Source organism: Camellia sinensis, chromosome 1, assembly GCF_055761805.1.
Source record: "Camellia sinensis isolate YWXY chromosome 1, ASM5576180v1, whole genome shotgun sequence".
NCBI classification, from domain to species: domain Eukaryota; kingdom Viridiplantae; phylum Streptophyta; class Magnoliopsida; order Ericales; family Theaceae; genus Camellia; species Camellia sinensis.
The window spans coordinates 249361205-249383342 of record NC_138961.1 but is presented as its reverse complement, the minus strand read 5'-3'; the positions used below and the strand labels follow the sequence as shown (position 1 = coordinate 249383342).

At 41.3% G+C, this 22138-nt stretch overlaps 3 protein-coding genes across 3 annotated transcripts; 1 reads left to right on the top strand and 2 right to left on the bottom strand.

The window, feature by feature from the left end:
* Nucleotides 1–5268: 5268 nt before the first annotated feature.
* On the top strand, nt 5269–6557 carry LOC114255795 (BAG family molecular chaperone regulator 2). Its single transcript, XM_028195334.2, has 2 exons — nt 5269–5650; nt 6096–6557. The coding sequence occupies exons 1-2, from the start codon at nt 5398–5400 to the stop codon at nt 6323–6325; spliced, it is 483 nt and encodes a 160-aa protein (XP_028051135.1). The 5' UTR covers nt 5269–5397; the 3' UTR covers nt 6326–6557.
* A 1215-nt stretch (nt 6558–7772) lies between these two features.
* Nucleotides 7773–8186, bottom strand: LOC114255794 (18.1 kDa class I heat shock protein). Its single transcript, XM_028195333.2, has one exon. It carries the CDS (start codon nt 8184–8186, stop codon nt 7773–7775), a length of 414 nt encoding a protein of 137 aa, XP_028051134.2.
* LOC145805978 (uncharacterized) lies at nt 7784–21836 on the bottom strand. Its single transcript, XM_082901545.1, has 2 exons — nt 17846–21836; nt 7784–17768 (listed from the first exon to the last, which is right to left on the bottom strand). The coding sequence occupies exons 1-2, from the start codon at nt 18275–18277 to the stop codon at nt 17223–17225; spliced, it is 978 nt and encodes a 325-aa protein (XP_082757671.1). The 5' UTR covers nt 18278–21836; the 3' UTR covers nt 7784–17222.
* Between the last annotated feature and the right edge of the window lie 302 nt (nt 21837–22138).

Sequence of the window (22138 nt, the reverse complement as noted above, 5' to 3'; positions counted from 1 at the left end):
TTGTTAATAGAGGTGCTTGGAAATTTAATTACTAAGTTGGTTGTTCTTAGCAATGAAAGAGCAATTTCACATTTATAGGAAAATAAAATAAAATGAACATCTAAATGTAGAATTTCTGGTCAGTGTGAAATTAGATTTGAGACTTTCCACGAAATTCTAATATAACTAGTGAAGCCAACAAAATAAAATGTATATATTACAGTTGGTTGCTGCTATGTCTAATTGTGTATGTGAACAAAATTTAGATTATTTAACTTATAAAAAAAATGATTTGATTTTGTAGGATCAATTTGATCTACAAGGCAATCCGAGTGATGTAGCAAGGACTTTAAACACACAGTTTGGTCGGCGATTGAGTAGCTTCACCTATAGTTTGCACAAACAATACAAGCAACTTAAGGATGCAAGAGGGGAGGAGTACGCAAGAAGCCACCCACCTGCAAGTGTTACTCTTAATCAATGGGCATCTCTAATTGACAAGAAGTGGAATAGTAAAGAATTCATGGTATAATGTTTTATGTTAATAGTCAAAAATTAATTTTCTTCTTACTAATGTTAAGTTTTGTTATTTTTATTAGTGTTTCAATCGTATAGGAACAATCACTAACTAATGTGAATAGTAGGATGCAAATGAAAACAAAACATAGATGTGGATCAAAATCAATCCCGGTCAGAGTGCATAGCTCGGTGTGTTCTGCTATTTTATTTTAACGGATTAGTAGGCTTTGTTATTTAAATATTTGAAATAACATTCAAAAACAAATGAATCAAATAATTGCAAATGGAGAAGTGCCTGATTTGGCAAAATTTTACAAGTCCATCCACTATAATTCGAACACGGATGAATGGATTTCGTCAGAGAGCCAAGCTAATTATGTATGTACAAGGCAATGCATGTTAATTTTGATAAAAATATTTATTTTCTTTGTAGGGTAGAATAACTAATAATTATTCAATTTATTTTAAATTAACAGGATAACATAATACAGACGCAAGCAAAACACCTCTCACAGACTGGTGTGATCCCCTTGAGCCTAGAGGAGTTTTCAGTAAAGGTGCTTAAGCCAAGGTCAGGATGTGAAAGGACTCGGCTTGAGGCCTTCTTCTTCTATGAAGACTACTGTTGCACCTACTGAAAATAATAACTATGTTCAACGCCTTGAGATGCAAATAGCACATCAAAATGAACAAATTGCAAGGTTTCAAAAGTCAGAGAAGAAACAAAGCAAGAAGATACAGAGTATCATACAGTGTTTGACGCAGAAAGGTATCACGAGAAATTTTGAGAGTGGGGAAAGTTCAGATTCTGATGGACAAGCTCCTTGGTTAGTATATTATGTTTATATGTTAATTTAGTAGAACATTTCTTCTTCAACTAGGGTAGAATAAAAAATTACTTTTGACATTTAGGCACAAGGTTCTGGAAAAATAGTGAAATATGCATCTAAAGGCCCGAAAAACATCACAAACACCTTGAGATTATCAGAAATTATCATGAACACTTTGGGGGGATCAACATAAGTTATGAAAACTTACTGAACAATCATAGGACTCTCGGTTGGAAAACATTTAGGTTTGAAAATAAGCTGTTAGGGAGTAAAATCTTGAAGTAGTCGTTAAAAGGCCAAGAAATATCATGAACACCTTAGGAGGAACTAATGTAAGTTGTAAAAAATTACGGAACAAGTACGTTAAAATTTGGTTTAAAATTTACTTTGAAATTTTTATTTTTTCTCTTCTGGGTTGCATATTAACGTATTTGAATTGTTACCTTAACCTTTTATTGTTGTTGTCATTTTTTTTTTTTTTTCTTTTTTAAATGGCAGATTGAAGATGAACGAATTTGGTAACCCGCATAGCAAGAGTTTTTTGTTGATATTACCGGATACATCCATCACAGTGTAGTTGTACTTTTTGTTGATATTACCAAACATGTATTTTGACTATGTTGTTATGGGTTATGATTATATTGTGATGGATCTTATCTTTTTGTTGATATTTTATTGAATAGATTAAAATGAACAGGTTTTTGTTGATATTACCAAATGAACATGTTTTTGTAATGATTTGTAATGGATATTATATTCAACATGTTATTAAAATGCACAAGTTATTTTAATTGTGTTGTAGTTTTTGATTTTATTAGAATAGATGTATTTTACTAGAATAGATGTTATAGTTTGGATGTTATATATTAATTTTTTGATACTATGAGACATGTATTTTGCTTGGGTTGTTTTATGATAATGAACAGTTTAATTTTATATTGATTTGTATTAGATATTTTATTTAATAGATTATATATTAAAATATACAGGTATTGTTTATTGAAAAAAATATATAAATTGCAAATACAACCCTCCCCCAATTTTTAAAATTTATTTATTATTTGGTGACGAAAAAAAATTGACACTAAAACTTTCTAATCCCAACAAATAATTTCATCACACATTCACTATTTCATCACTAAATTAAAATATTTGTTGAGAAAAGTTTTCGTCATTCAAGGGTCTTTTTTTTTTTTCCATCTTTTGGTGACAATATTTTCGTCACTAAAAATTCTATCGTTATTTTTAATGACGAAATATTTTGTCACCCAAAACAAATATAATAAAATGTTATTTAATTTTAGTGACGAAATGGACGTTATAGGTGACAAAATATTTAACATTTAGTGACGAAATATTTCGTCACCTAATACCAATAATAGGTGAAAAAATAAAATTTCGTCATTAGGTACTTTTAGTGATGACGAATGCGGTGACAAAATTATTTTGTCACGGATCAATTTGGTGACGAAAATTTCACTATTGGAGACGAGCTGATTTTGTCATTAAAGAACAATTTTGTTGTACTGTATCAGAGACTCCAAATAATTTATTAAATTTTTTATCAAACCTCTCACATAAGTGTAAGATCCATACATATATGAGTTTGTGTGCATCCCACACTTATGAGAAAAATTAGTAAAAATTTAATAAAGAAAAATGTTTGGTGGCCACAATATTCGCAGCTCAAATGGCTCGAATTGACCAAAACGACGTCGTTTTGTATTATTTTGTGTCCAAAACGACGTCGTTTTGGTCAATTCGAACCATTCGAGCCTGAAAAATTCGAACCCTCTATCATTACTGAAGATATATAGCATTTAATACATGCCATGGAAAAAACCGTTAAAAGTTAAAAGGGCGGCACGTGAATAATAATGATTGCTTTGATTCTTTAAAAACAATGATAACCAACCTCTATACCCATACTTAACTTGAGTGATACTCTACATCATCATCAGTGGTCCAATATGAGAGAAACATGATTACCGATGCATATCTTTTGTGTCTATTTCAATTCCAAAGCATAATGCATGGGTTTTCCCAAAGGCAGTTGATCAGCTTATGTCCAAAACCTGTTTCACAACTTTTCTGGCGAAACAAACATGCGGAGTTGCCAGTGAATCGTTAGTCCCATCTTACTATCAATCTCAATTTTTTTTTTATTTCAATTTTTTTTTATAATCCCAAATAAACAGGGTTTAAGCCCCGTTTATTCTTTTTATACATATGTTCTCTCTCCATATACATATGTTCTTTTTTCTTTTTCTATATTTTAATTTTCTTATAACTTTTTGTTGCGCAGGCTTAAGTTTGTTTGAGCTTGTTGTCCGACTTTTGATGATAGTGTAAGGTAACATAGATTATCATTTAGTAGCTCCTGGTTGAGAGAGAGAATGGTCCACCTCAGTTCCACATGGGTTGATACCCCATGGATTAGCCAACCACCAATACAAAAATATAAACTTAAAAAAGTATTATAAAGACATACCTAACTATAGAGCTAAAACAAACAAGTAAACGATTTGAGTAACGACCAAAAAAAATTTGATGCCTATTTATTTTATAATGTAAAACATATATTCCAGAGGATTTAGAAATTTTAATATTTAATGCTGTTTTGATAATTCAAAATGTAGCTAACCTATAAATTAATTATAACAGATTTAAAAAAAACAGTAATGTTAGGTATCATGAAAAATCTTTCATGAAAATAATTATGAAAGTTTTGTGACCCTTGAATTACACTTAGAATAAAACACCACACACTAATTAAGGTAATCCAAGAATTATAAATCTTTCATGATCTCTAACTTTTCTCTTAAAAAAATAAAGTCACGGAATAAATTTCAACAATAAATTTTGTTCCATGTTAATATAGCATTACAATTATAATGTGGGAGCGAGGAACCTAATTTGTTAGGCCATCCTACTCAAATGCTTTTGTATATTGAATATATGAATAATTTATCATAAATCAAACATGGCACAACAAGTTTAACACCAAAAAGTAATAATAAAAAAAAATGTGTCCACAAAGAAAACTAAACACAATAGCCTCATTCTAGCACAAAGAGAAAAAATAAATAAATAGAATAAGATAAAGGGATAAACCGAAAAGTGGTGGGGGTCGAAAAAGAAAGCAACATGCCAGCCTCATGGCTTGCCTTTTTCGTGCTTTTTGCGCTAAAAAAAATTAAGATTTTACAAATTAAAATTTAAAGATAAAATTATTTTTTAGAGATCAAATATTTTTATTGCGGTAAGTAGTATTATTATTATATTTTTAGCAATAAAAATTAGACTTTAGTAATGAATTATTGTCCTTTTGAGATCAAATTTTGTTGTCTCAAAAAATAAACTATTTTGAGACCAAATTATTGTCCTTAAAAGTCTATTTATTAGTTATATTTTCAAAATTTTGTCCTTAAAAGTCTTATTTTTGACTTTTCGTGATGATTTTTTAGTGACTATCATTATAACGATAGAAATTGACCTCTAAATGTCTTTTATAATAAAATTTTTACTTTTAAAAACCAAAACATTTGATTTCTAAAACTCTTATATATTGTAGTGTTGATCTTCCCTAAACAAACCCTTAAAATCATAGTTATTAAATCTAGTTCTTAGACAACTAGGCCCCCCATAAATGAAAGAAATCATAAAAATCCTCAGATCATATCATAGATTAAGAAGGACCAACCGACCGTTGGATGTGGATAGTTTTATTAAGGGCAACCCGCCAATCAAGCAAAAGCGTGATTTACAAACCTCCACAACCACAACCCCCCCATGTGCCAAGCCTCCCATGAAATCAGCGCAAGAAAACTCCACCCACATTCTAGCCCATCTCATATATCATATGATGTGTCCCAATCTTACAAGTCTTTTATTGTTTTTTAATGTAAATTGTTGTTACACTTAGACGCCTTGTATTATTTAGTGTTTTCTTTTTTCTTTTATTTTTTTGTCCTAGTGTATGCTCTCAACTATTATATAACCAACTAACTCTAACAACCTCTCTCCCCCACACTAGACTTTTGGAGGTATTTCAGATTGAGAGAGAAAGATGTTGAAGTTGAGATCAAAGAGGTTTTCCAGGAGCAACTCCAAGCTTGGAAGCGGGGCCAACGGTGGCAGTGTTGGAGGGGCTCGAAAAGGTGGAGGGGGTGGTGGTGAAATCAAATGGGAACTACGTCCCGGTGGCATGCTTGTTCAGAAGAGAGAGACTGGAGAGGGTGAGGGCGAAGGATTGATTACACTCAGAGTCTCAACTGTTTCTCAGTGGCATAATATCACCATCCAAGCAACTTCAACATTTGGTAAGCCCATATACATTACACCTTTAATTTGATTAGAAAAAAAAACATTATTGTATACTCATTATCATGGTTTTGAAATAGACAAATTGGTATCACGTATAATGCAACGGTATTGCAATCATTGAGTGATATATATTGGGAATTGATGTCTAGGACATGAATTTTTTTCAAATCATCTGCTGTAAAAGAGCATATACATATCAAAAACAAACTGAGACAAATATAATTTTTATTCCAATTGGTATATCATCAGGGTGTATCAGTATTGGAAGGACAAAAATCCAATATGTATCTTGCGATATTTAAGACCATGATGTTCATTGCCTTTGATATTAAAAGAAAGGCACAATTTCAGATTAATTTGTAATCCTAATTCTTGTTCAATGATGAAGTCCCAAAAATGTTTTTGAACCTTCAAATTAATTAAAATTTGTTTTTCTTACAGGAGAACTGAAGATAATATTGTCATTGGTAACTAGTTTGGAGCCAAGAGAGCAAAGGCTATTGTTCAAAGGAAAGGAGAGAGAAGATTGTGAATACTTACACATGGTTGGGGTTACAGACAAGGACAAGGTGCTGTTGTTGGAAGATCCAGCTATCAAGGAGAGGAAACTCCTTGGCTTGTCCAGAGTTCAAGCCAATATTGGGAGTCCTTATCACCCCATTAGTGTATAACACTTAATCAAATGAACACATTATTGTTCTCTACTAACCCCAATTTAAAAACACAAAAGGGTTTTATGTGGTGATGAGAGTTTCACCACTTGGTTATTAAAATTAGATTATATAGGGGTCTATGATTTTGTATTTTATTTTGTTATCGGTTGGGGACATATTAAGAGTGCAAGTTAATGCACTGCTGTATTATTTTAAATAGTTTACGTTATAAAATGTCGATTAATGGTCCCTTTCTTCTATGAATGCATAAATAAACACACGCGTGCACGTAAACACCAAAGAAAATTCATGAAAAGTATAAAGGGTTTCCAAAAGCGAGGTCACGCATCTAGAAAGGTACAAATTTAGAATGCCTAGATAGGTTAAAATAAATAAGATTCATCTTGTTTGTAGTAGTTCCTTTCCATGGTTGACATAATGGATTCATTTTTTAGTTGTCTTTTTGATACAAACAATAATTCAAAGTTAGAAGTAATTCAACTTTTTCACTAACAAAAAATAATCTTTTTGATAAATTTTTAACGCATTAAACTTTTTAAATCTTCGAAAAAAAAAAAAAACCTAAAATAGTCAATACCAAATGGGCTCTAAATCCATTATATATATATATATATATATTGTTGTAAAAATATATCTCTCTTCTCATGGTGTTAATGATCTTGGTTAAATTTAATTTTCACTTTGTTCAAAAAAAATAATAATAATTAATTAATTTTCGCTCATAGGTGGACAGCAGTAGCCCAATAAGGCCCAACAAATAGTTTCGGCCATTGTAGCGTTATTATTCCACCCAGCCCAAAGCCTTTTTGTGAATAAGGCCCAAAAAATAGAAATGATTCTAAAACTTCAATGAGGCCCAAAAAATAATTCAAAAATGTAATACAAGGCTGTCCATTAACACGATTGACCTTTATAATTTGTGAGTTTTAAACAATCTAGTGACGGTCAAAGCCTGCGGGTTTCTAAAGATGGGGTATCCTTGGAGTTTAGGGATTCCGCAATTCGGCCCAAATAGAAATTATACTATTAAAAAAACGAAAAACCAATTTGGATTAAAAAAATCTAACAAGAATTTGGATAATATATAGAATTTTTTTTTTTTAATAAATCAGAAAAAAGGTAAATGTTTTCCAATAAAGAGTGGTGATGATGTTTTACAATTAAAAGTCAAGTATTTTATCTTAAAATAATTAACTCCAGTTAAACAAAAATATCAATATTGCAATTTGCAAGGCAAAATAATAACTACAAAAAAAAGGTGATTATTTTTTTTCTTATAAGTGAAAGAAAGTGATAAATTTTGTTTATTAACCTTACATGAAAATACATACCATGACACACATAACCATGACAATAAAAGATTTCAAAAAAAAAACACACACCCTAGTTTCTTATTTGACAATACAAACTTTTATTTTAAACATAATTCTCTCATTATTGGGACTCAACCCTTGATTTCTTCAATCTCAATCACCTTCTTTTCTGGTTTCTTCACCTCTTGTTTAGCAACACTCACAATCAACACACCATTCTCCATTGATGCCTTGACTTCATCGGCTTTCGCATTCTCAGGCAGTTTAAGCCTCCTGCAAAACTTACCCCGAAACCGCTCAACACGGTGCCACTTACCATTCTTCTCATCCTCCTCACCCGCATTCCTCTCTCCACTTATCTGCAACACCCCATCATCCACACCCACCTTCACATCCTCCTTCTTGAGCCCCGGAAGCTCAACCATGAAAACATGGGCTTCCGGGGTCTCTTTCCAGTCTACTGGTGTACTCAAAACTGGGCACATATTAACCATAGAAATGAAAGGGTAAGTGTTGTTGAACAAACCGGTTATGATGGAAGACATGTCGTTTGTGCTACAAGAATGTTAATTGAGATCGACTATATGAAAGTGTTTGATCAAGTTTGAGTGAGTGATTGAGTGGTGAAACTGTTTTAGAGTTATGCATGTATTTATAGGGGAATTGGGATTGTATCTTGAACTTTCTTGGGTGTTCTTTGTGATTAAAATATGCATTGCGATATAGTACTGTTTTGCGGTGATGTTCTACGACCTTCATTTAGGTGCAACGCTAGAACATTCTCTTACATGACCAATAATGACGATGCATTATCCCCTTTACTTTTATTGTTATTATTTTTTATACAAAATAATAAAAAAAAAAGAAAAAGGATCTTCTTGAAGTTTCTTTACGAAAATTGAAGTGGATGGATGTATAGTCAATCACAAGGCTAATCCATATGTTTGTGTCCGGCAGCAATTATTTTGATGATTTAAATTGTTGGGAAAAAAAAATAATTTGAATAAATTATTGCATCACATTTGTATGAAAAATAAATAAATAATTTATTTTTAAATCCATCCATCCATTTATTATTATTATTATTTTGCATATAAATGTTATGATTGTGTTTACAATTATTAGATTAATAAGATTTTTTTATGCATGCGCAGAGAATTATGAGTAAACGAATATGAAATGAAAATGAAGTCTAATGAACCCATTGGGCTGGACTGTACAATCTAGTCCACAAGTTCATCTCTAACAATTATGCAGTCCAGCCCAATCCGCTCATATATTTATATATATATATATATATGGTGTGTGCTTGTCAATGTGTTTGCAATTTAGATAAGTAACAATAAAAATAAATAATAAATAAATTAGTCATGATATGTATGTTACCTAAGTGGGAAGAGTATTTAATGAAATTTAAAATCTTAAATTCAAATCTTAACAATTTTTATTTGAGGACATAAAAATTTGTCACGTGACAGAAGGGGAAGCCATCAAACATTGTTATGGGTTGAGTTTTTTATTATTTTAACCTATGACTAAAAAGTCTCGTTTGGGATTGATTTTTTTAATTTTTTGTGAGAGAAACAATGAAATGATTATGATTTGAATATGACATTTTATCTTATTAATTTTTTAACTTATTTTATCTTTTTATAATTATTTTAATCCAAAAAATTTATTCCAAACATAGCCTTGGACAGTAAAGTCCATTGCTTACTGAGAGGGAGAATTATGAGCCGGTTATAGGCCGAGTTAGAGGCCAAGCAAATTGGAGGCCCAATGATGCGTTGGGTCGCGATAACTTTTGATTTGCCCGGAGTTGGGGCTGCTCAGAGATGGACCGAGCCACTTGGATTTGCGCAGGTGATAACCGCACAACTTGCGTTGCTCGGTCAAGGGCTCGCACCGTTAGCCCGGTCGAGAAACTTGTACCAGAAGCCCGGCTGGATGGCCTTTGGTTGACCCGTACAACCAGTCTGAAGGTCAGCTCCGCCGGAATGCTGCCGAGCATGGCTGGAAAGGATCTCAGTTCTTAGAGCAATTGGGCATGGAACACAGCATGGCCGTCGACAGCCGAGAAGATTCAGCCCGGCTGCCGAGCTCCCAGTAGAGTGGGCTGGCAGTCGGGTTAGGTGATGTTCAGTAAGATTTGTGCTGACAGATGGGATAGCAGAACCACGTGTCAAGAAATCACTAGGAGTAGGTTTGGGGCACAAAAGGTATATAAGCAAGTCTGTGCCCCCCATGCCGGGGGGACGAACATTTGGTGGGACATACACTAAACACTCAACACTCTCCCTTCTCTCTATTTACCCTCAGGTGTGTGCTAACTTGATCGTCGGAGGGGTTTTCCGGCCACACACCGTCGGGTAGCTCACCGTCGTTGCGCGTGCAGGTAATCGGATAAAAACGGAGCTCGGAAGCAAGGAGTGCGGGCTCGCCTGAATATTTGCTCCCCGCACAATTGGCGCCGTCTGTGGGAATTCGACAAACAAAACCTTGTCTTCCAAGCTCATCTGATCGCCATCCATGGCGAACATCGAGGAGATTCCACTGTCCGCCGTCGACGGAGTTACCCCGGAGTCGAGCAGACGGAGAGAAGGACATCCCACCATCATTCCTCCGATGGCGGACCTGGAGATTTCTCCAGGAGGACATTCAAGAGATGCGCGGGATAAGCGCAGAAGAAGTTATGGTCATTCACGGAGTCCAGACGGTCATCGGCGGCAGAGAGAATCACATGCCAGACGTCTAGAACACAAGTTAAGGGACCAGGATGCCGTTATCCGGCGAATGGCGGCGGAGATGGAGGAGCTGAAGCGGCATGTCAAAGGAAAGGGTGTAGCTGGAGAGGGAGACCACAGTGAGCGCACCCAACCCCGCCGTTCAAGGAGTCAGAGCCAGTGACGTACACCGTCCATCTCAATCACCAAAAGTTACAAGGTTGGAGATTCCGATGCGCACGAAGAGAAATCCAGCGCGCAAGATAGTACCTACCGACCCTCACGTCCGGCGAGGATGTCGAGGTACTCTTATTCTGCTCATTCAGAGGATTTGCGGGCAGTTTTGAAGGAGCGGGCTCGCTGGCGAGAGGCTCAAAGGGTGCCGGCGTTCCAGCGGCTATCCTATGGGGTTCACGCCAGCGAGGAGGTCGGAATGCTTCTACCCCGCCCAGCCGCGCCTCTCCTTATAGATACAGACTTGGCAAGGCTGAGTGCCACTCCATTCTCCGTGGATATTGAGACCGCACCGCTTCCGTCGGGCTTCCACCAGCCAAAGTTCACACTCTATGACGGAAAAATCGACCCGTATATGCATATAAGTCATTTCCGGCAGGTCATAGCCGGACATAGGCGGAATGACGCTCTTATGTGCTTGATCTTCCCGTCGAGTTTGGGCGAGCTGGGTTTGAAATGGTTCGAGAGGCTACCGAAGGGGAGCATTGAAAGGTGGCAGCAGTTGGCCGAAGCCTTTGTGACGCGCTTCAAAACCAACACCAAAACACCAAAGGAAGTTGATCACCTCCTGAGTGTCAAGATGGAACCGAGCGACACGTTGAAGGCATACAACTCCAGCTATTGGGAGACCTTCAACGAGATTTTGGATTGCCCGACCAACCTTGCAATCACACAATACAAGCGAGGTCTCCCGGTCGGACATAGACTGCGGGACTCGCTTACCATGCACCAGTCGACATCCATGGGACAGCTAATGCAGCGCATCAATGAGCACATCCGAGTAGAGGATGATGCGTTAGCATCTACCGTGAAGGCAACTCCGGTAGCAACAGACAAGCGGTCAGCTGGCAAAGTGCACGTGGTCAGGCAGGAGGCCGGCAGATCCAGCGACCACGCTGAGGACTCGGACCGTGGCACTAATCGCAAAAACCGCGGTAGGGGACGTCGGAATGACCGGGATGACTACCCCCGGGATAACGTAGCCGATGCTAACAGAAGGTTGAAAGCAAGGACAGGCATCACCACGGTCTTTAAGATTCCAATCTATCGCATACTTAATGAAATCCGTGACGAGAAGTATGTCTGGTTTCCTGCAAAGTTAGGCGACGGACAGAAGGGCTTCAATCCGCGGTACCGTTGCACGTTTCACCGAGAGCGAGGCCATCGGACAGAGGATTGTTTGCCTTTGAGGCAACACTTGGAAGAGCTAGTCACAGCCGGACACTTGGACCTTTACATTGATGGCGGCGTGAAGGCCAATCAAGCTCCGGTTGATCCGCGGGGATCGGATGACCGAGATACGCCTCCCCAAGGGGTTATTAATGTCATCCACGGCATAGTGGAACCGGCGCGTGTATGCGAACTCCGAGGAATGATCAAGAAGGCAGAACACATGAGGGAAGTTTTGTCGGTTCAGCCTGCAATCAAAAGGGGGAAGACCGAAGAGAAAGACGTGATTAGTTTCTCCTCAAGAGACCTAGAGCGCATTCAGACGCCGCACAACGATGCCCTAGTGGTAACACTCCGCGTCAAAGAATTCGATGTCAAACGGATCTTGATCGATCAGGGAAGCTTAGTTGAGATCATGTACTACGACGCATTCAAGCAGCTCAAGCTCCGGGATACAGATTTGGCCCCGGCAACTTCGCCACTGGTTGGCTTCAACTCACAACCGGAGTGGCCTTTGGGAAAGATTATTCTGCCGGTCAAAACGGGATCCGTTGTCAAACAAGTGGAGTTTTGGATGTTGCAAGTGCCATCCACTTATAATTTGATCCTTGGAAGGGGATGGCTTCACGCTATGCAAGCCGTAGCGTTAACCTATCACCAGGTGATGAGATTTCCCTCGGTTATGGGGGCAATCAAGGAGATTTGGGGCGATCAAGTCATGTCGAAGCAATGCTTCGTAGCGGTCAACGGGAGCCGAGCTGCCAAAGGCTTTGTTCAAATGATTGAGGGACCGGGAGACCGGGGAGTCCTTGACGATGTGGGCACCAAGGCCGAGGACCAAGCTATCGAGGAATTGGTGGAAGTGCGCATCGATACAGAGCATCCGGATAGGTTCTTCTTGCTCGGCTCAAGCCTTACAGCCCAAGAAATGACCGACATGGTTGAATTTTTGATGGCCAATATCGAAGTCTTCGCATGGTCACCTTACGACATGCCTGGTCTCGATCCAAGTTTTATATGCCATCATCTCAATGTCTTCCCCGGAGCAAAGCCGGTCATTCAGCGCACAAGGAGATCAGCGATGCATCACGCCGAGATAGTTGCCGAGGAGGTGAAGAACTTGCTTGAAGCGCGAGCAATTTAGGAAGTGCACTACTCTCGGTGGATTTCAAACACGGTTGTGGTGCCCAAAAAGAATGGGAAGTGGCGAGTTTGCGTTGACTACAAGACCGTCAACCGAGCTTGTCCGAAAGACAGCTTCCCTCTACCTAGAATAGACTAGCTTGTAGACTTGATGGCTGGGCATAACAGGCTCAGTTTCTTGGACGCTTACCGCAGCTACCATCAGATTTCCATGCATGGGCCCGCCCAAGAGATCACCTCATTTACTACACCAAAGGGACTCTTCTGCTACCGAGTCATGCCTTTTGGTTTGAAGAACGCCGGGGTAACTTTTCAAAGGATGGTGACCAAGATGTTCGCTCCGCTGTTGGGCCGGACAATGGAGGCTTATATTGATGATATGGTGGTTAAGAGCCGGCATCAAGCAGACCATTTGTCCGATTTGGCCGAGATGTTCGCCATTCTCAAAAAACACAAGCTACGCCTGAATGCGTCTAAGTGTGCCTTCGGCGTGGGATCCGAAATTTTTTTAGGTTTCCTAGTCACGAACCGAGGTATCGAAGGAGACCCTACACAAATTCGAGCCGTGCAAGAATTGAAACAGCCTAGCTCGACTAAGGATGTGCAGTATCTGGCCGGAATGGCCGCTGCGCTTAACTGATTTATGAGCCGGTCATCAGATCGCTGCCGCCCTTTTTTTCAAGCATTGAAATCAAAGTTCTCATGGGATGAAGAGTGTGATCGGGCTTTGGCCGAGCTCAAGGAGTATTTGTCTTCCGCGCCGTTGTTGGTCACACCAAAGTCCGGAGAAGAACTTTACCTTTATCTGGTCGTATCGCAGCATGCAGTCAGTGCCGTGCTTGTCCGGTTGGAAGGAATCAAACATCTAACCATCTTCTACGTCAGCAAAACCTTGCTACCGGCAGAGTCGAGGTACTTGCCACTGGAAAAACTTGCGTTAGCATTGATGATGGCTTCAAGGAAGTTGGCACACTATTTTTATGCCCATACCATCATCGTCTTGACCGAGTTCCCTCTCAAAGCTTTGTTCGCACGGGCAGACTTTTCCGGTCAGATTCTTAAGTGGGCGGTTGAATTGGGACAGTTTGATGTGAAGTTTCAGCTGCCCACGGCCATAAAAGCCCAGACTCTGGCCGATTTCGTTGCTGAGTTCTCACCTAGAACTCATCCGGCGTGCCCGGTCGATATTGCCGTGGCAGATGAAGAAATGAATGCAGGCTCGACCGAAATACCACAGCTTGGCGGCATTGGCAACGCGGAGCTTGCGCGCCCCGCCGAAGCCCCTTCAGTTAATACAGTACTACAACCCAGTGATGCGATGGCCGAGTTGGCTGTCATCGACCAACCTGTTTTGTTCGACACCCCATCACCGAGGAGGATAGAAATGGCACCACTCAGCACAGAGCCTGCGGCCAGCATAATACCGCAACCTGGCGATTCGCCTACGGACTTAAGCATTATGGAACAACATGCCGAGTCCGGCGCCGAATCACCAAGGGGGGCTGAAGTGGAACCGCTCAGCACGGGACTGGAAGTCGAACAGCCGAGCAACCGCGATCCCATCAACTTTCAAGCTTCTCAAAACCCCTCAGAGTGTTGGAAGCTCTTTGTTGGCGAAATGTGAAAACTTTTTGTTGATGGAGCCTCGAACCGTCACGGTGCCGGGCTGGGTATAGTTCTGATTTCGCCCGACGGACTGACTATTGAACATTCTATCACCCTTAGCTTCCCAGCATCCAACAATGAGGCCGAGTACGAGGCGCTATTGGCCGGTCTCAAGAGCGCGCTTCAGATGCAAGCATCCGAACTAATGGTTTACAGTGACTCCCAGCTTGTGGTTAACCAAGTTTCTGGGGTTTACGAGGTAAAGGATGACAGAATGATGAAGTACCAAGCTCTGGTCAGAGACCTCATCAAGCGATTTCAGGCGATCAGGGTCCAACAAATTGGCCGAGAAGACAACGGCCGAACAGATGAGTTGGTCGGCCTTGCTTCTATGGTCGACAGCGCATCTCCCAACCCTCTTCTGATCGAATTCCTTCCGCGGCCCAGCATTGAGGATGCCGGGCAGACAGAAGTACTCTGCGCCGAGCTAGGTCCTTCTTAGATGGACCCCATAATCCTCTTTCTCAGAGAACGGACCCTTCCAGTTGACAAGAAGGAAGCGCATAAAGTGCGGGCGAAGTCTGAGCAGTTTTGGCTCTCTCCATCGGGCGCTTTATACAAGAAGTCTTTCATCGGCCCTTACCTGAAGTGTGTGCACCCTAGTAGCATAGAAGCCTTCCTTTGCGAGATACACGAAGGCATCTGTGGCAGTCACATAGGGGGCAGGTTCTTGGCCTACCGAGCTATTTCGCAAGGCTACTGGTAGCTGTGCATGCAAGCCGACGCCCAGAAATATGTTCGCAGGTGTGAGAAATGCCAGAAATTTTCCCACCAGATCCATCAGCCGGCCAGAGAACTTCTTCCCCTCACTAGTCCTTGGCCCTTTGCTATGTGGGGCTGGATATAGTGAGGCCGCTCCCAACAGCACCAGGCAACCGAAAGTTCTTCATCGCAGCCACAGACTACTTCACCAAATGGGTTGAAGCGGAGCCTTTGGCAACAATCAAGGAGAAAGACGTGAAGCGATTTGTCTGGCAGAACGTGGTCACGCGGTTTGGCATTCCCAAAATTTTGATCTCGGATAATGGCACCCAGTTCGACGGACGCCTATTTAAAGGGTTTTGTGAGGATTTGAAGATCGAATTCTACAACTCTACTCCGGCTTACCCGCAGTCCGACGGTCAAGCCGAGGCTTCGAACAAGACCATTCTTGATGGACTGAAGAAGAGGCTTGAGAAAGCCAAAGGAAAGTGGGCTGAGGAACTCCCCAGTGTCCTTTGGGCATACCGAACAACCCCGCGGCGATCTACCGGGGAAACTCCTTTTGCTTTGGCATATGGCATGGAGGCGGTCATCCCTTTGGAAGTTGGTATGCCCACTCTCAGAAGTGAAAATTTTGAGCCCGAGCTGAACGCTGAAGCCATGGCCTTGGAATTGGACCTAATGGAAGAACGCCGGGAAAAGGCTCTTATCCAAGTGGCTGCCTACCAACAAGAGCTTTCAAGGAAATACAACAAATCCATGTACCACAGACCGTTCAAAGTGGGTGATTGGATCTTGCGGAAGGTCATGGGCAATACCCTGGTGCCAGGCGAAGGCAAACTAGGGGCAAATTGGGAAGGACCCTACAGGATAACCAGTCTGGCGGGCAAGGGGGCATATCACTTGGAAGACTTGGATGGTAAAGGAATACCCCGGCCATGGAATGCAGCCAACCTCAAGTTGTATTATTTCTAGTTTTTGCCCTCTTTTTTGTGCAAAGAAATTTTTTGCAGTACACTTCATGTAATATTCATTTTTGTCAGTATATAGAAGTGACTCATCTTTGCCTTGTCATTTTTTGTTGCTTTGAGTCTTGCGTATTCTCGACCAAGACGTTCACTCCGGTTGCAAGAGTTGATGTTTTGTTCAACTTAGGTACTCTCGACCGAGATGTTTACTCCGGTTGCAGGAGTTGACGTTTTGTTCAACTTAGGTATTCTCAACCGAGATGATTAGTCCGGTTGTAAAGTTGATGTTTTGTTCAACTTAGGTACTCTCAACCGAGATGATTAGTCCGGTTGCAAAGTTGATGTTTTGCTTAACTTAGGTACTCTCGACCGAGATGTTTACTCCGGTTGCAGGAGTTGACGTTTTGTTCAACTTAGGTATTCTCAACCGAGATGATTAGTCCGGTTGTAAAGTTGATGTTTTGTTCAACTTAGGTATTCTCAACCGAGATGATTAGTCCAGTTGCAAAGTTGATGTTTTGTTCAACTTAGGTACTCTCAGCCGAGATGATTAGTCCGGTTGCAAAGTTGATGTTTTGTTCAACTTAGGTACTCTCAACCGAGATGATTAGTCCGGTTGCAAAGTTGATGTTTTGTTCAACTTAGTTACTCTCAACCGGGATGTTCACTCCGGTTGAAAGACTTGAAGTTTTGCTCGACTCTGGGTGTACTACCGAGATGATTTATTCCGGTTAGATGAGTTAATTAATGAATTTGTCTTGCCAACATATTCTGCCCGGTTGAAGTTACTCAGTTATAGGACCGTGCAAACACTTGGTAAAACTAGATCTCTTTCATTAATTAAACAGAAAAGTACAAAAGGAGGGGCAGAGAGCCCGATTACATTTGCAAAGCAAAAAATGAAAGAAAACTACACAGGGGGGGAAAGATTGGAGAATTCGTCATCAGCTGCTTCTAGGTCAACCATTGTTCGCTCTTAGACACCGGTCTCAGTTTCTCCGGGCTGCTCCTGGCCCCTTCCCTCCTCGGCATGGACCTCGGTTTCTTTGGCAAGCTCTTCCTCGGCCTCAGCTTGCAACGCGCTGAAGACGTCGTTGGCATAGGGCACGAGGTAGACTGGTAGGAAGGCAACCGGGGGAGCGGCAAACACATCGGTGTCAGGACCTTGACCGAGATGTTCGCAGGCTGACTTCCAGTCGGCTTTGAAATAAATGTCTTGAGTTGCGAAGACCTGCTTCTTGTAGCTGTCCTCGGCTTCCTTGAAGCCGGTGTTGTTGGCATCTTCGCACTCCTTCTCCCTTGACGCCTTGAGTGCGTCCAGCTCGGCCTGGAGCTCATCTCTCTTCTTCTCGGCCTCCTCAAGCTGGCTGAGCAACCTGTTATTGTCGGCATTGGCAATTTGAAGTAAGGATTTTGCTGGGCCGAGCTCGGTCTGCAGACTCTGGACTTGGCCGGCAGTGTCATTCGCCTTCTGCCGCAGTCGATGGATTCGCTCCATGACCAAGTGTTGCTTCTGGATGGCCTGCAAAAAGACAGTCTGATCAGAGAAGAAACCGTGCAAACACTTGGTAAAAATTTTAGTGAAAGATTGAGACTTACCTTGGCCATGGACATAACAGAAGATTTCACCAACTGGGTGTCAGGAACGTGGTCGCTGCCGACCACGTCGCTTGGTAGGAGAAGGGCTTTGGAAAGGTCAAAGGCGAGCAGGTGCTCTTTGTCGCCCTTGATGGAAGCGGTTGCCGGAATGTCCTTTCCCCGGTGCTTCAACTGCGGTCGCCATGGTAGTGTTGGGTCGACAGTAACGGTGGGTTGCTCAGTGGTCAACTCGGCAACCAGCTCGGCGGATGGGTCTATGCGAGGCCTTTTGCCGGCTCGGCGAGCTTCTTGTCTGGGTTGCCCGGCACCTGGAGATGCCAAGGCGACCACGGGGCCGCTGGGTTGTCCGGCAGGTTGCAAGTGTGTGGTGATGCTTGGTATCTCGGCTGAGGTGGCTGTTAGGAGGTTCTTGATGCGGCTTCGTTTTGCCATCTCTTGTTCCTCGGTCAGCCGGATTAGTGGCACGTCCGGTAGAGATGGGTCCAGAGGAGGTGTTGGAGCACGGAGAAAGTCTGTAACTTTGCTCCGGCATGGAGCTGAGTATCTGTAGGTTGGAGTGTAGCCGAGCAACTCGTTGCAATCCTGGTGGCTGTAACGGAGCACGGTTCAGATGGCTTCAACGTTGGGATATCGGTAGTTGGTTTGCAAGGCTTGAATTGCTGTAAAAGAAACAAGAAAAATAGTAAGTACAAAATGTTGAAAGCAGGGACTTAACCGAGCAAATTAGCACGGCTTACATGTGGAACCAAAGCTCTTGTTGATGAACCAGCCCGGTACGTCGGCTGTTTCATAGTTGCCAGACACCCAGAAGAAGTCGTCATCATGTAAGTCCTTGTCCGGGGTGCCGGTTACTATCTTCTCTTTGCCCGGTCTTATTTTTAAATAATAGGCCAGGTCGTCGCCAGTGTGCCCAAGGGTGTATTGTCGTAGTATCTCGGCTAAACCTAAGTTTGTTCCTAGCCGGTTGTTTAGCTCGTACACGCCATTGATTATTCGATAGGTGTTGGTCGAAACTTGGGTGGGTGCTAGCCCGGTGCGACGCAAAAATTCGGTCATCAAAGGGTTGACCGGAAAGTAGAGGCCTCCTTCAATTACTGACAGCACGGCGAAGGGGCATTGGTCAAGCCTGCCCCCAAGGGGTTGTTTCCATCTCGGCGAGCTCTATGTGGACGTCTGCCGGGATACCGTATTTTTCCCTGAAGACAGCCAAGGCAGCAGGTGTGTCCACAAGGAAACGGATTTTTCCCATGTTTGACTGACTAATCTAGCTCGGCTGAGGTGGTTTGGCACAGGTTGGGAATTAGTGGCTGTTCGGTCCTTGAGAGCCTCAGGATTGGTCTTTGGTCCCCTTGGACTCTGCAGGAAAACGGAGGGTAATTGTAAGTGGGAGCGCGGTCGCGCGAAATGAGCTAGAGTTGAGCTCGGTCGTGGATTGTGCCAAACCACCTCGGTCGTAAATGTTAGTCAAGGAGCTCGGTCGCCCGAGCGAACCCAGAGATTAGCCTGGTCGAGCGGCCAAGTCCTTTTTGCTACCCCGGTTTCTCCTAAGGTTGAGACAAACTATAGATTTGCTCGGTCTGAGTGATTTTTGTGGATCAAATGAAGATCTGGAGCCCGGTCCGTCTCAGATCTTCATTGTTCATCAGGGAAATTAAAGAATAGTGAAGAAGCTAAGGGGCATTGAAGGTTTTGGGTGGGGGAGGCCCTAAACCTACGGATTTGGTGCTATAAGGAAGAAAAATATGAAACGAAAACAGTAATAACAAGGGTTCGGAGAGCTTACCAAGAGAGGAAAAAGTCTTCTTCTTCGAAGACGAACTCAGCAATGGCAAGCAAACGTAGGCAGAAGCTCTGGATTGGCAAAGAGGAGAGAGAGTCGGTAAGGTTGAAATGAAAGAAGGTTCAATATGTTTATAGAGATGAATAAGATCGCCAAAAATTTGAATCTGAACGGACGTGATGTTTGGTTGCTCGAGGCCAATCAACCCACGACATGTGCCCCTATTGACGGCGGCGTCAGTACTGAAGAGACAGGATGGTGAATCGAGGCATCGACCGGGCAAGTTTTGTAGACAGGCATGTCAAGTAGCCCGGTCACCGTGTTGCAAACTAAGGACCGAGGAAGTGTTACCCCGGTCAGATTTGGTAATCTTGGTCACGCTTGTGCGGACGGAATTAAGGGGCAATTGAGAGGGAAAATTATGAGCCGGTTATAGGCCGAGTTAGAGGCCGAGCAAATTGGAGGCCCAATGGTGCGTTGGGCCGCGATAACTTTGGATTTTCCCGGAGTTGGGGCTGCTCAGAGATGGACCGAGCCACTTGGATTTGCGCAGGTGATAACCGCGCAACTTGCGTTGCTCGGTCAAGGGCTCGCACCGTTAGCCCGGTCGAGAAGCTTGTGCCAGAAGCCCGGCTGGATGGCCTTTGGTTGACCGGTACGACCAGTCTGAAGGTCAACTCTGCCGGAATGCTGCCGAGCATGGCTGGAAAGGATCTCAATTCTTGGAGCAATTGGGCATGGAACATAGCATGGCCGTCGACAACCGAGAAGATTCAGCCCGGCTACCGAGCTCCCAGTAGAGTGGGCTGGCAGTCGGGTTAGGTGATGTTCAGCAAGATTTGTGCTGACAGATGGGATAGTAGAACCGCGTGTCGAGAAATCACTAGGAGTAGGTTTGGGGCACAGAAGGTATATAAGCAAGTCTGTGCCCCCCATGCCGGGGGGACGAACATTTGATGAGACATACACTAAACACTCAACACTCTCCCTTCTCTCTATTTACCCTCAGGTGTGTGCTAACTTGATCGTCGGAGGGGTTTTCCGACCACACACCGCCGGGTAACTCACCGCCGTTGTGCGTGCAGGTGATCGGATAGAAACAGAGCTCGGAAGTAAGGAGTGCAAGCTCGCCTGAATATTTACTCCCCGCACACTTACGTATATAATTGTATAGACATATACATATATTCTTTGTTGAACCAGCTTTTTGACTTGGATTGAATAGATATAAATAAAATATATTATTTTGTATTAAATTTTTATATGTAAATTCTATTTGTACATTATAGTATTACCCTACCTGATTTTCTTTCTGCGGTGTCAATTTCCTACTAGCCAAACGGGCCTTGTGATTCTTCATGTTTATGGTCCTCAGATGTACAGTATGATATAACATCATCTTTAAGGACAACAAGAAGTAGATTCCCTACGGACTAAAGCATATTACTCACTAAAAATATATCTAAAAGACATGAAAGGCAATGTACAGAAAGGAAACGACGGAGACAAACACTAAAAAGTCTTTTGCAGAGACAAACATGATATGGCTATGTTTGCCATGAGTGTTTTTGTTTTTGTTTTTTTTTATATAGATATTTTAGTCTTAAAAAGATAAAATAAATTAAAAAATTAATAAAATAAAATATCACATTTAAATTATAATTATTTTATTTTTTTCTTATTAAAGTCGTAAAAACCAAAAAGCTCAAACCAGGAGTTTTAGCTCCAAACTAAAATAGTCAAAAGATCAAAAAGCTAAAAAAGCCAACTCAAATCTCAAACGAAAGCTATATGTATCAACTCAAGATTTGCTTGGAATATGAGTTGTCTTTTTGATTATTTTAATATAAGAATAAAAAGGTCTCGTTTGAAATAAATTTTGACATTTTAAATTTTTATGAAAAAGAAAAGAAAATAATTATAATTTAAATGTAATATTTTATCTTATTAAATTAAAAAAATTATTTTATCTTTTTATAATTAAAATAAATTTAATATCACCAAAACTCACATGCCAACCAGCACTTAGAGAATAACAATTCCTGCCGGTCCTATTGTGAAATTTTTGCACCATCTTTATTTTTACCGACAGAAATGCCCAATAAATGGTTGGTCTAAATGAGAATTTTCATTGACTACTACTGCAACCCGCATTACGGCACGCTAATGACTATTAATAAAAAGGACTGTTGCCGTGTTCACATTTTAATTTTTTTAGAACCGTGATTGAGGCCTCGAAAGTTTGCCTCGAAATTGCCTCGAATGCAATTTTTTTTTTTTTTTTTTTTTTTGTTTGTTTTTTCTGGGCTAAATCATTGCAGAAAAAAATAAATAAAAATAATAATAATAATAATAAGCAAAGCATCAACCCAGCAAAAAAAAAAAAAAAAAAAAAAAAAAAAAAAAAAAAAAAGAAAAAAGGCAAATTCGAGGCAAATTTGAGCCAAAAAATTTGAGGCCTCAATCATTTTTCATTTTTTTAATTCATTGGTCACTGCCCTATCACAGTTTCA

Bases quoted from the DNA above. Each gene is read 5' to 3' on its own strand.
- LOC145805978 (XM_082901545.1), bottom strand. From the start codon at position 18,277: ATGGCAAAACGAAGCCGCATCAAGAACCTCCTAACAGCCACCTCAGCC. The intron at 17,769-17,845 runs GTAAGTCTCAAT...GTCTTTTTGCAG, and splicing joins CTGTTATGTCCATGGCCAAG to GCCATCCAGAAGCAACACTT.
- LOC114255795 (XM_028195334.2), top strand. From the start codon at position 5,398: ATGTTGAAGTTGAGATCAAAGAGGTTTTCCAGGAGCAACTCCAAGCTT. The intron at 5,651-6,095 runs GTAAGCCCATAT...TTTTTCTTACAG, and splicing joins CCAAGCAACTTCAACATTTG to GAGAACTGAAGATAATATTG.
- LOC114255794 (XM_028195333.2), bottom strand. From the start codon at position 8,186: ATGTCTTCCATCATAACCGGTTTGTTCAACAACACTTACCCTTTCATT.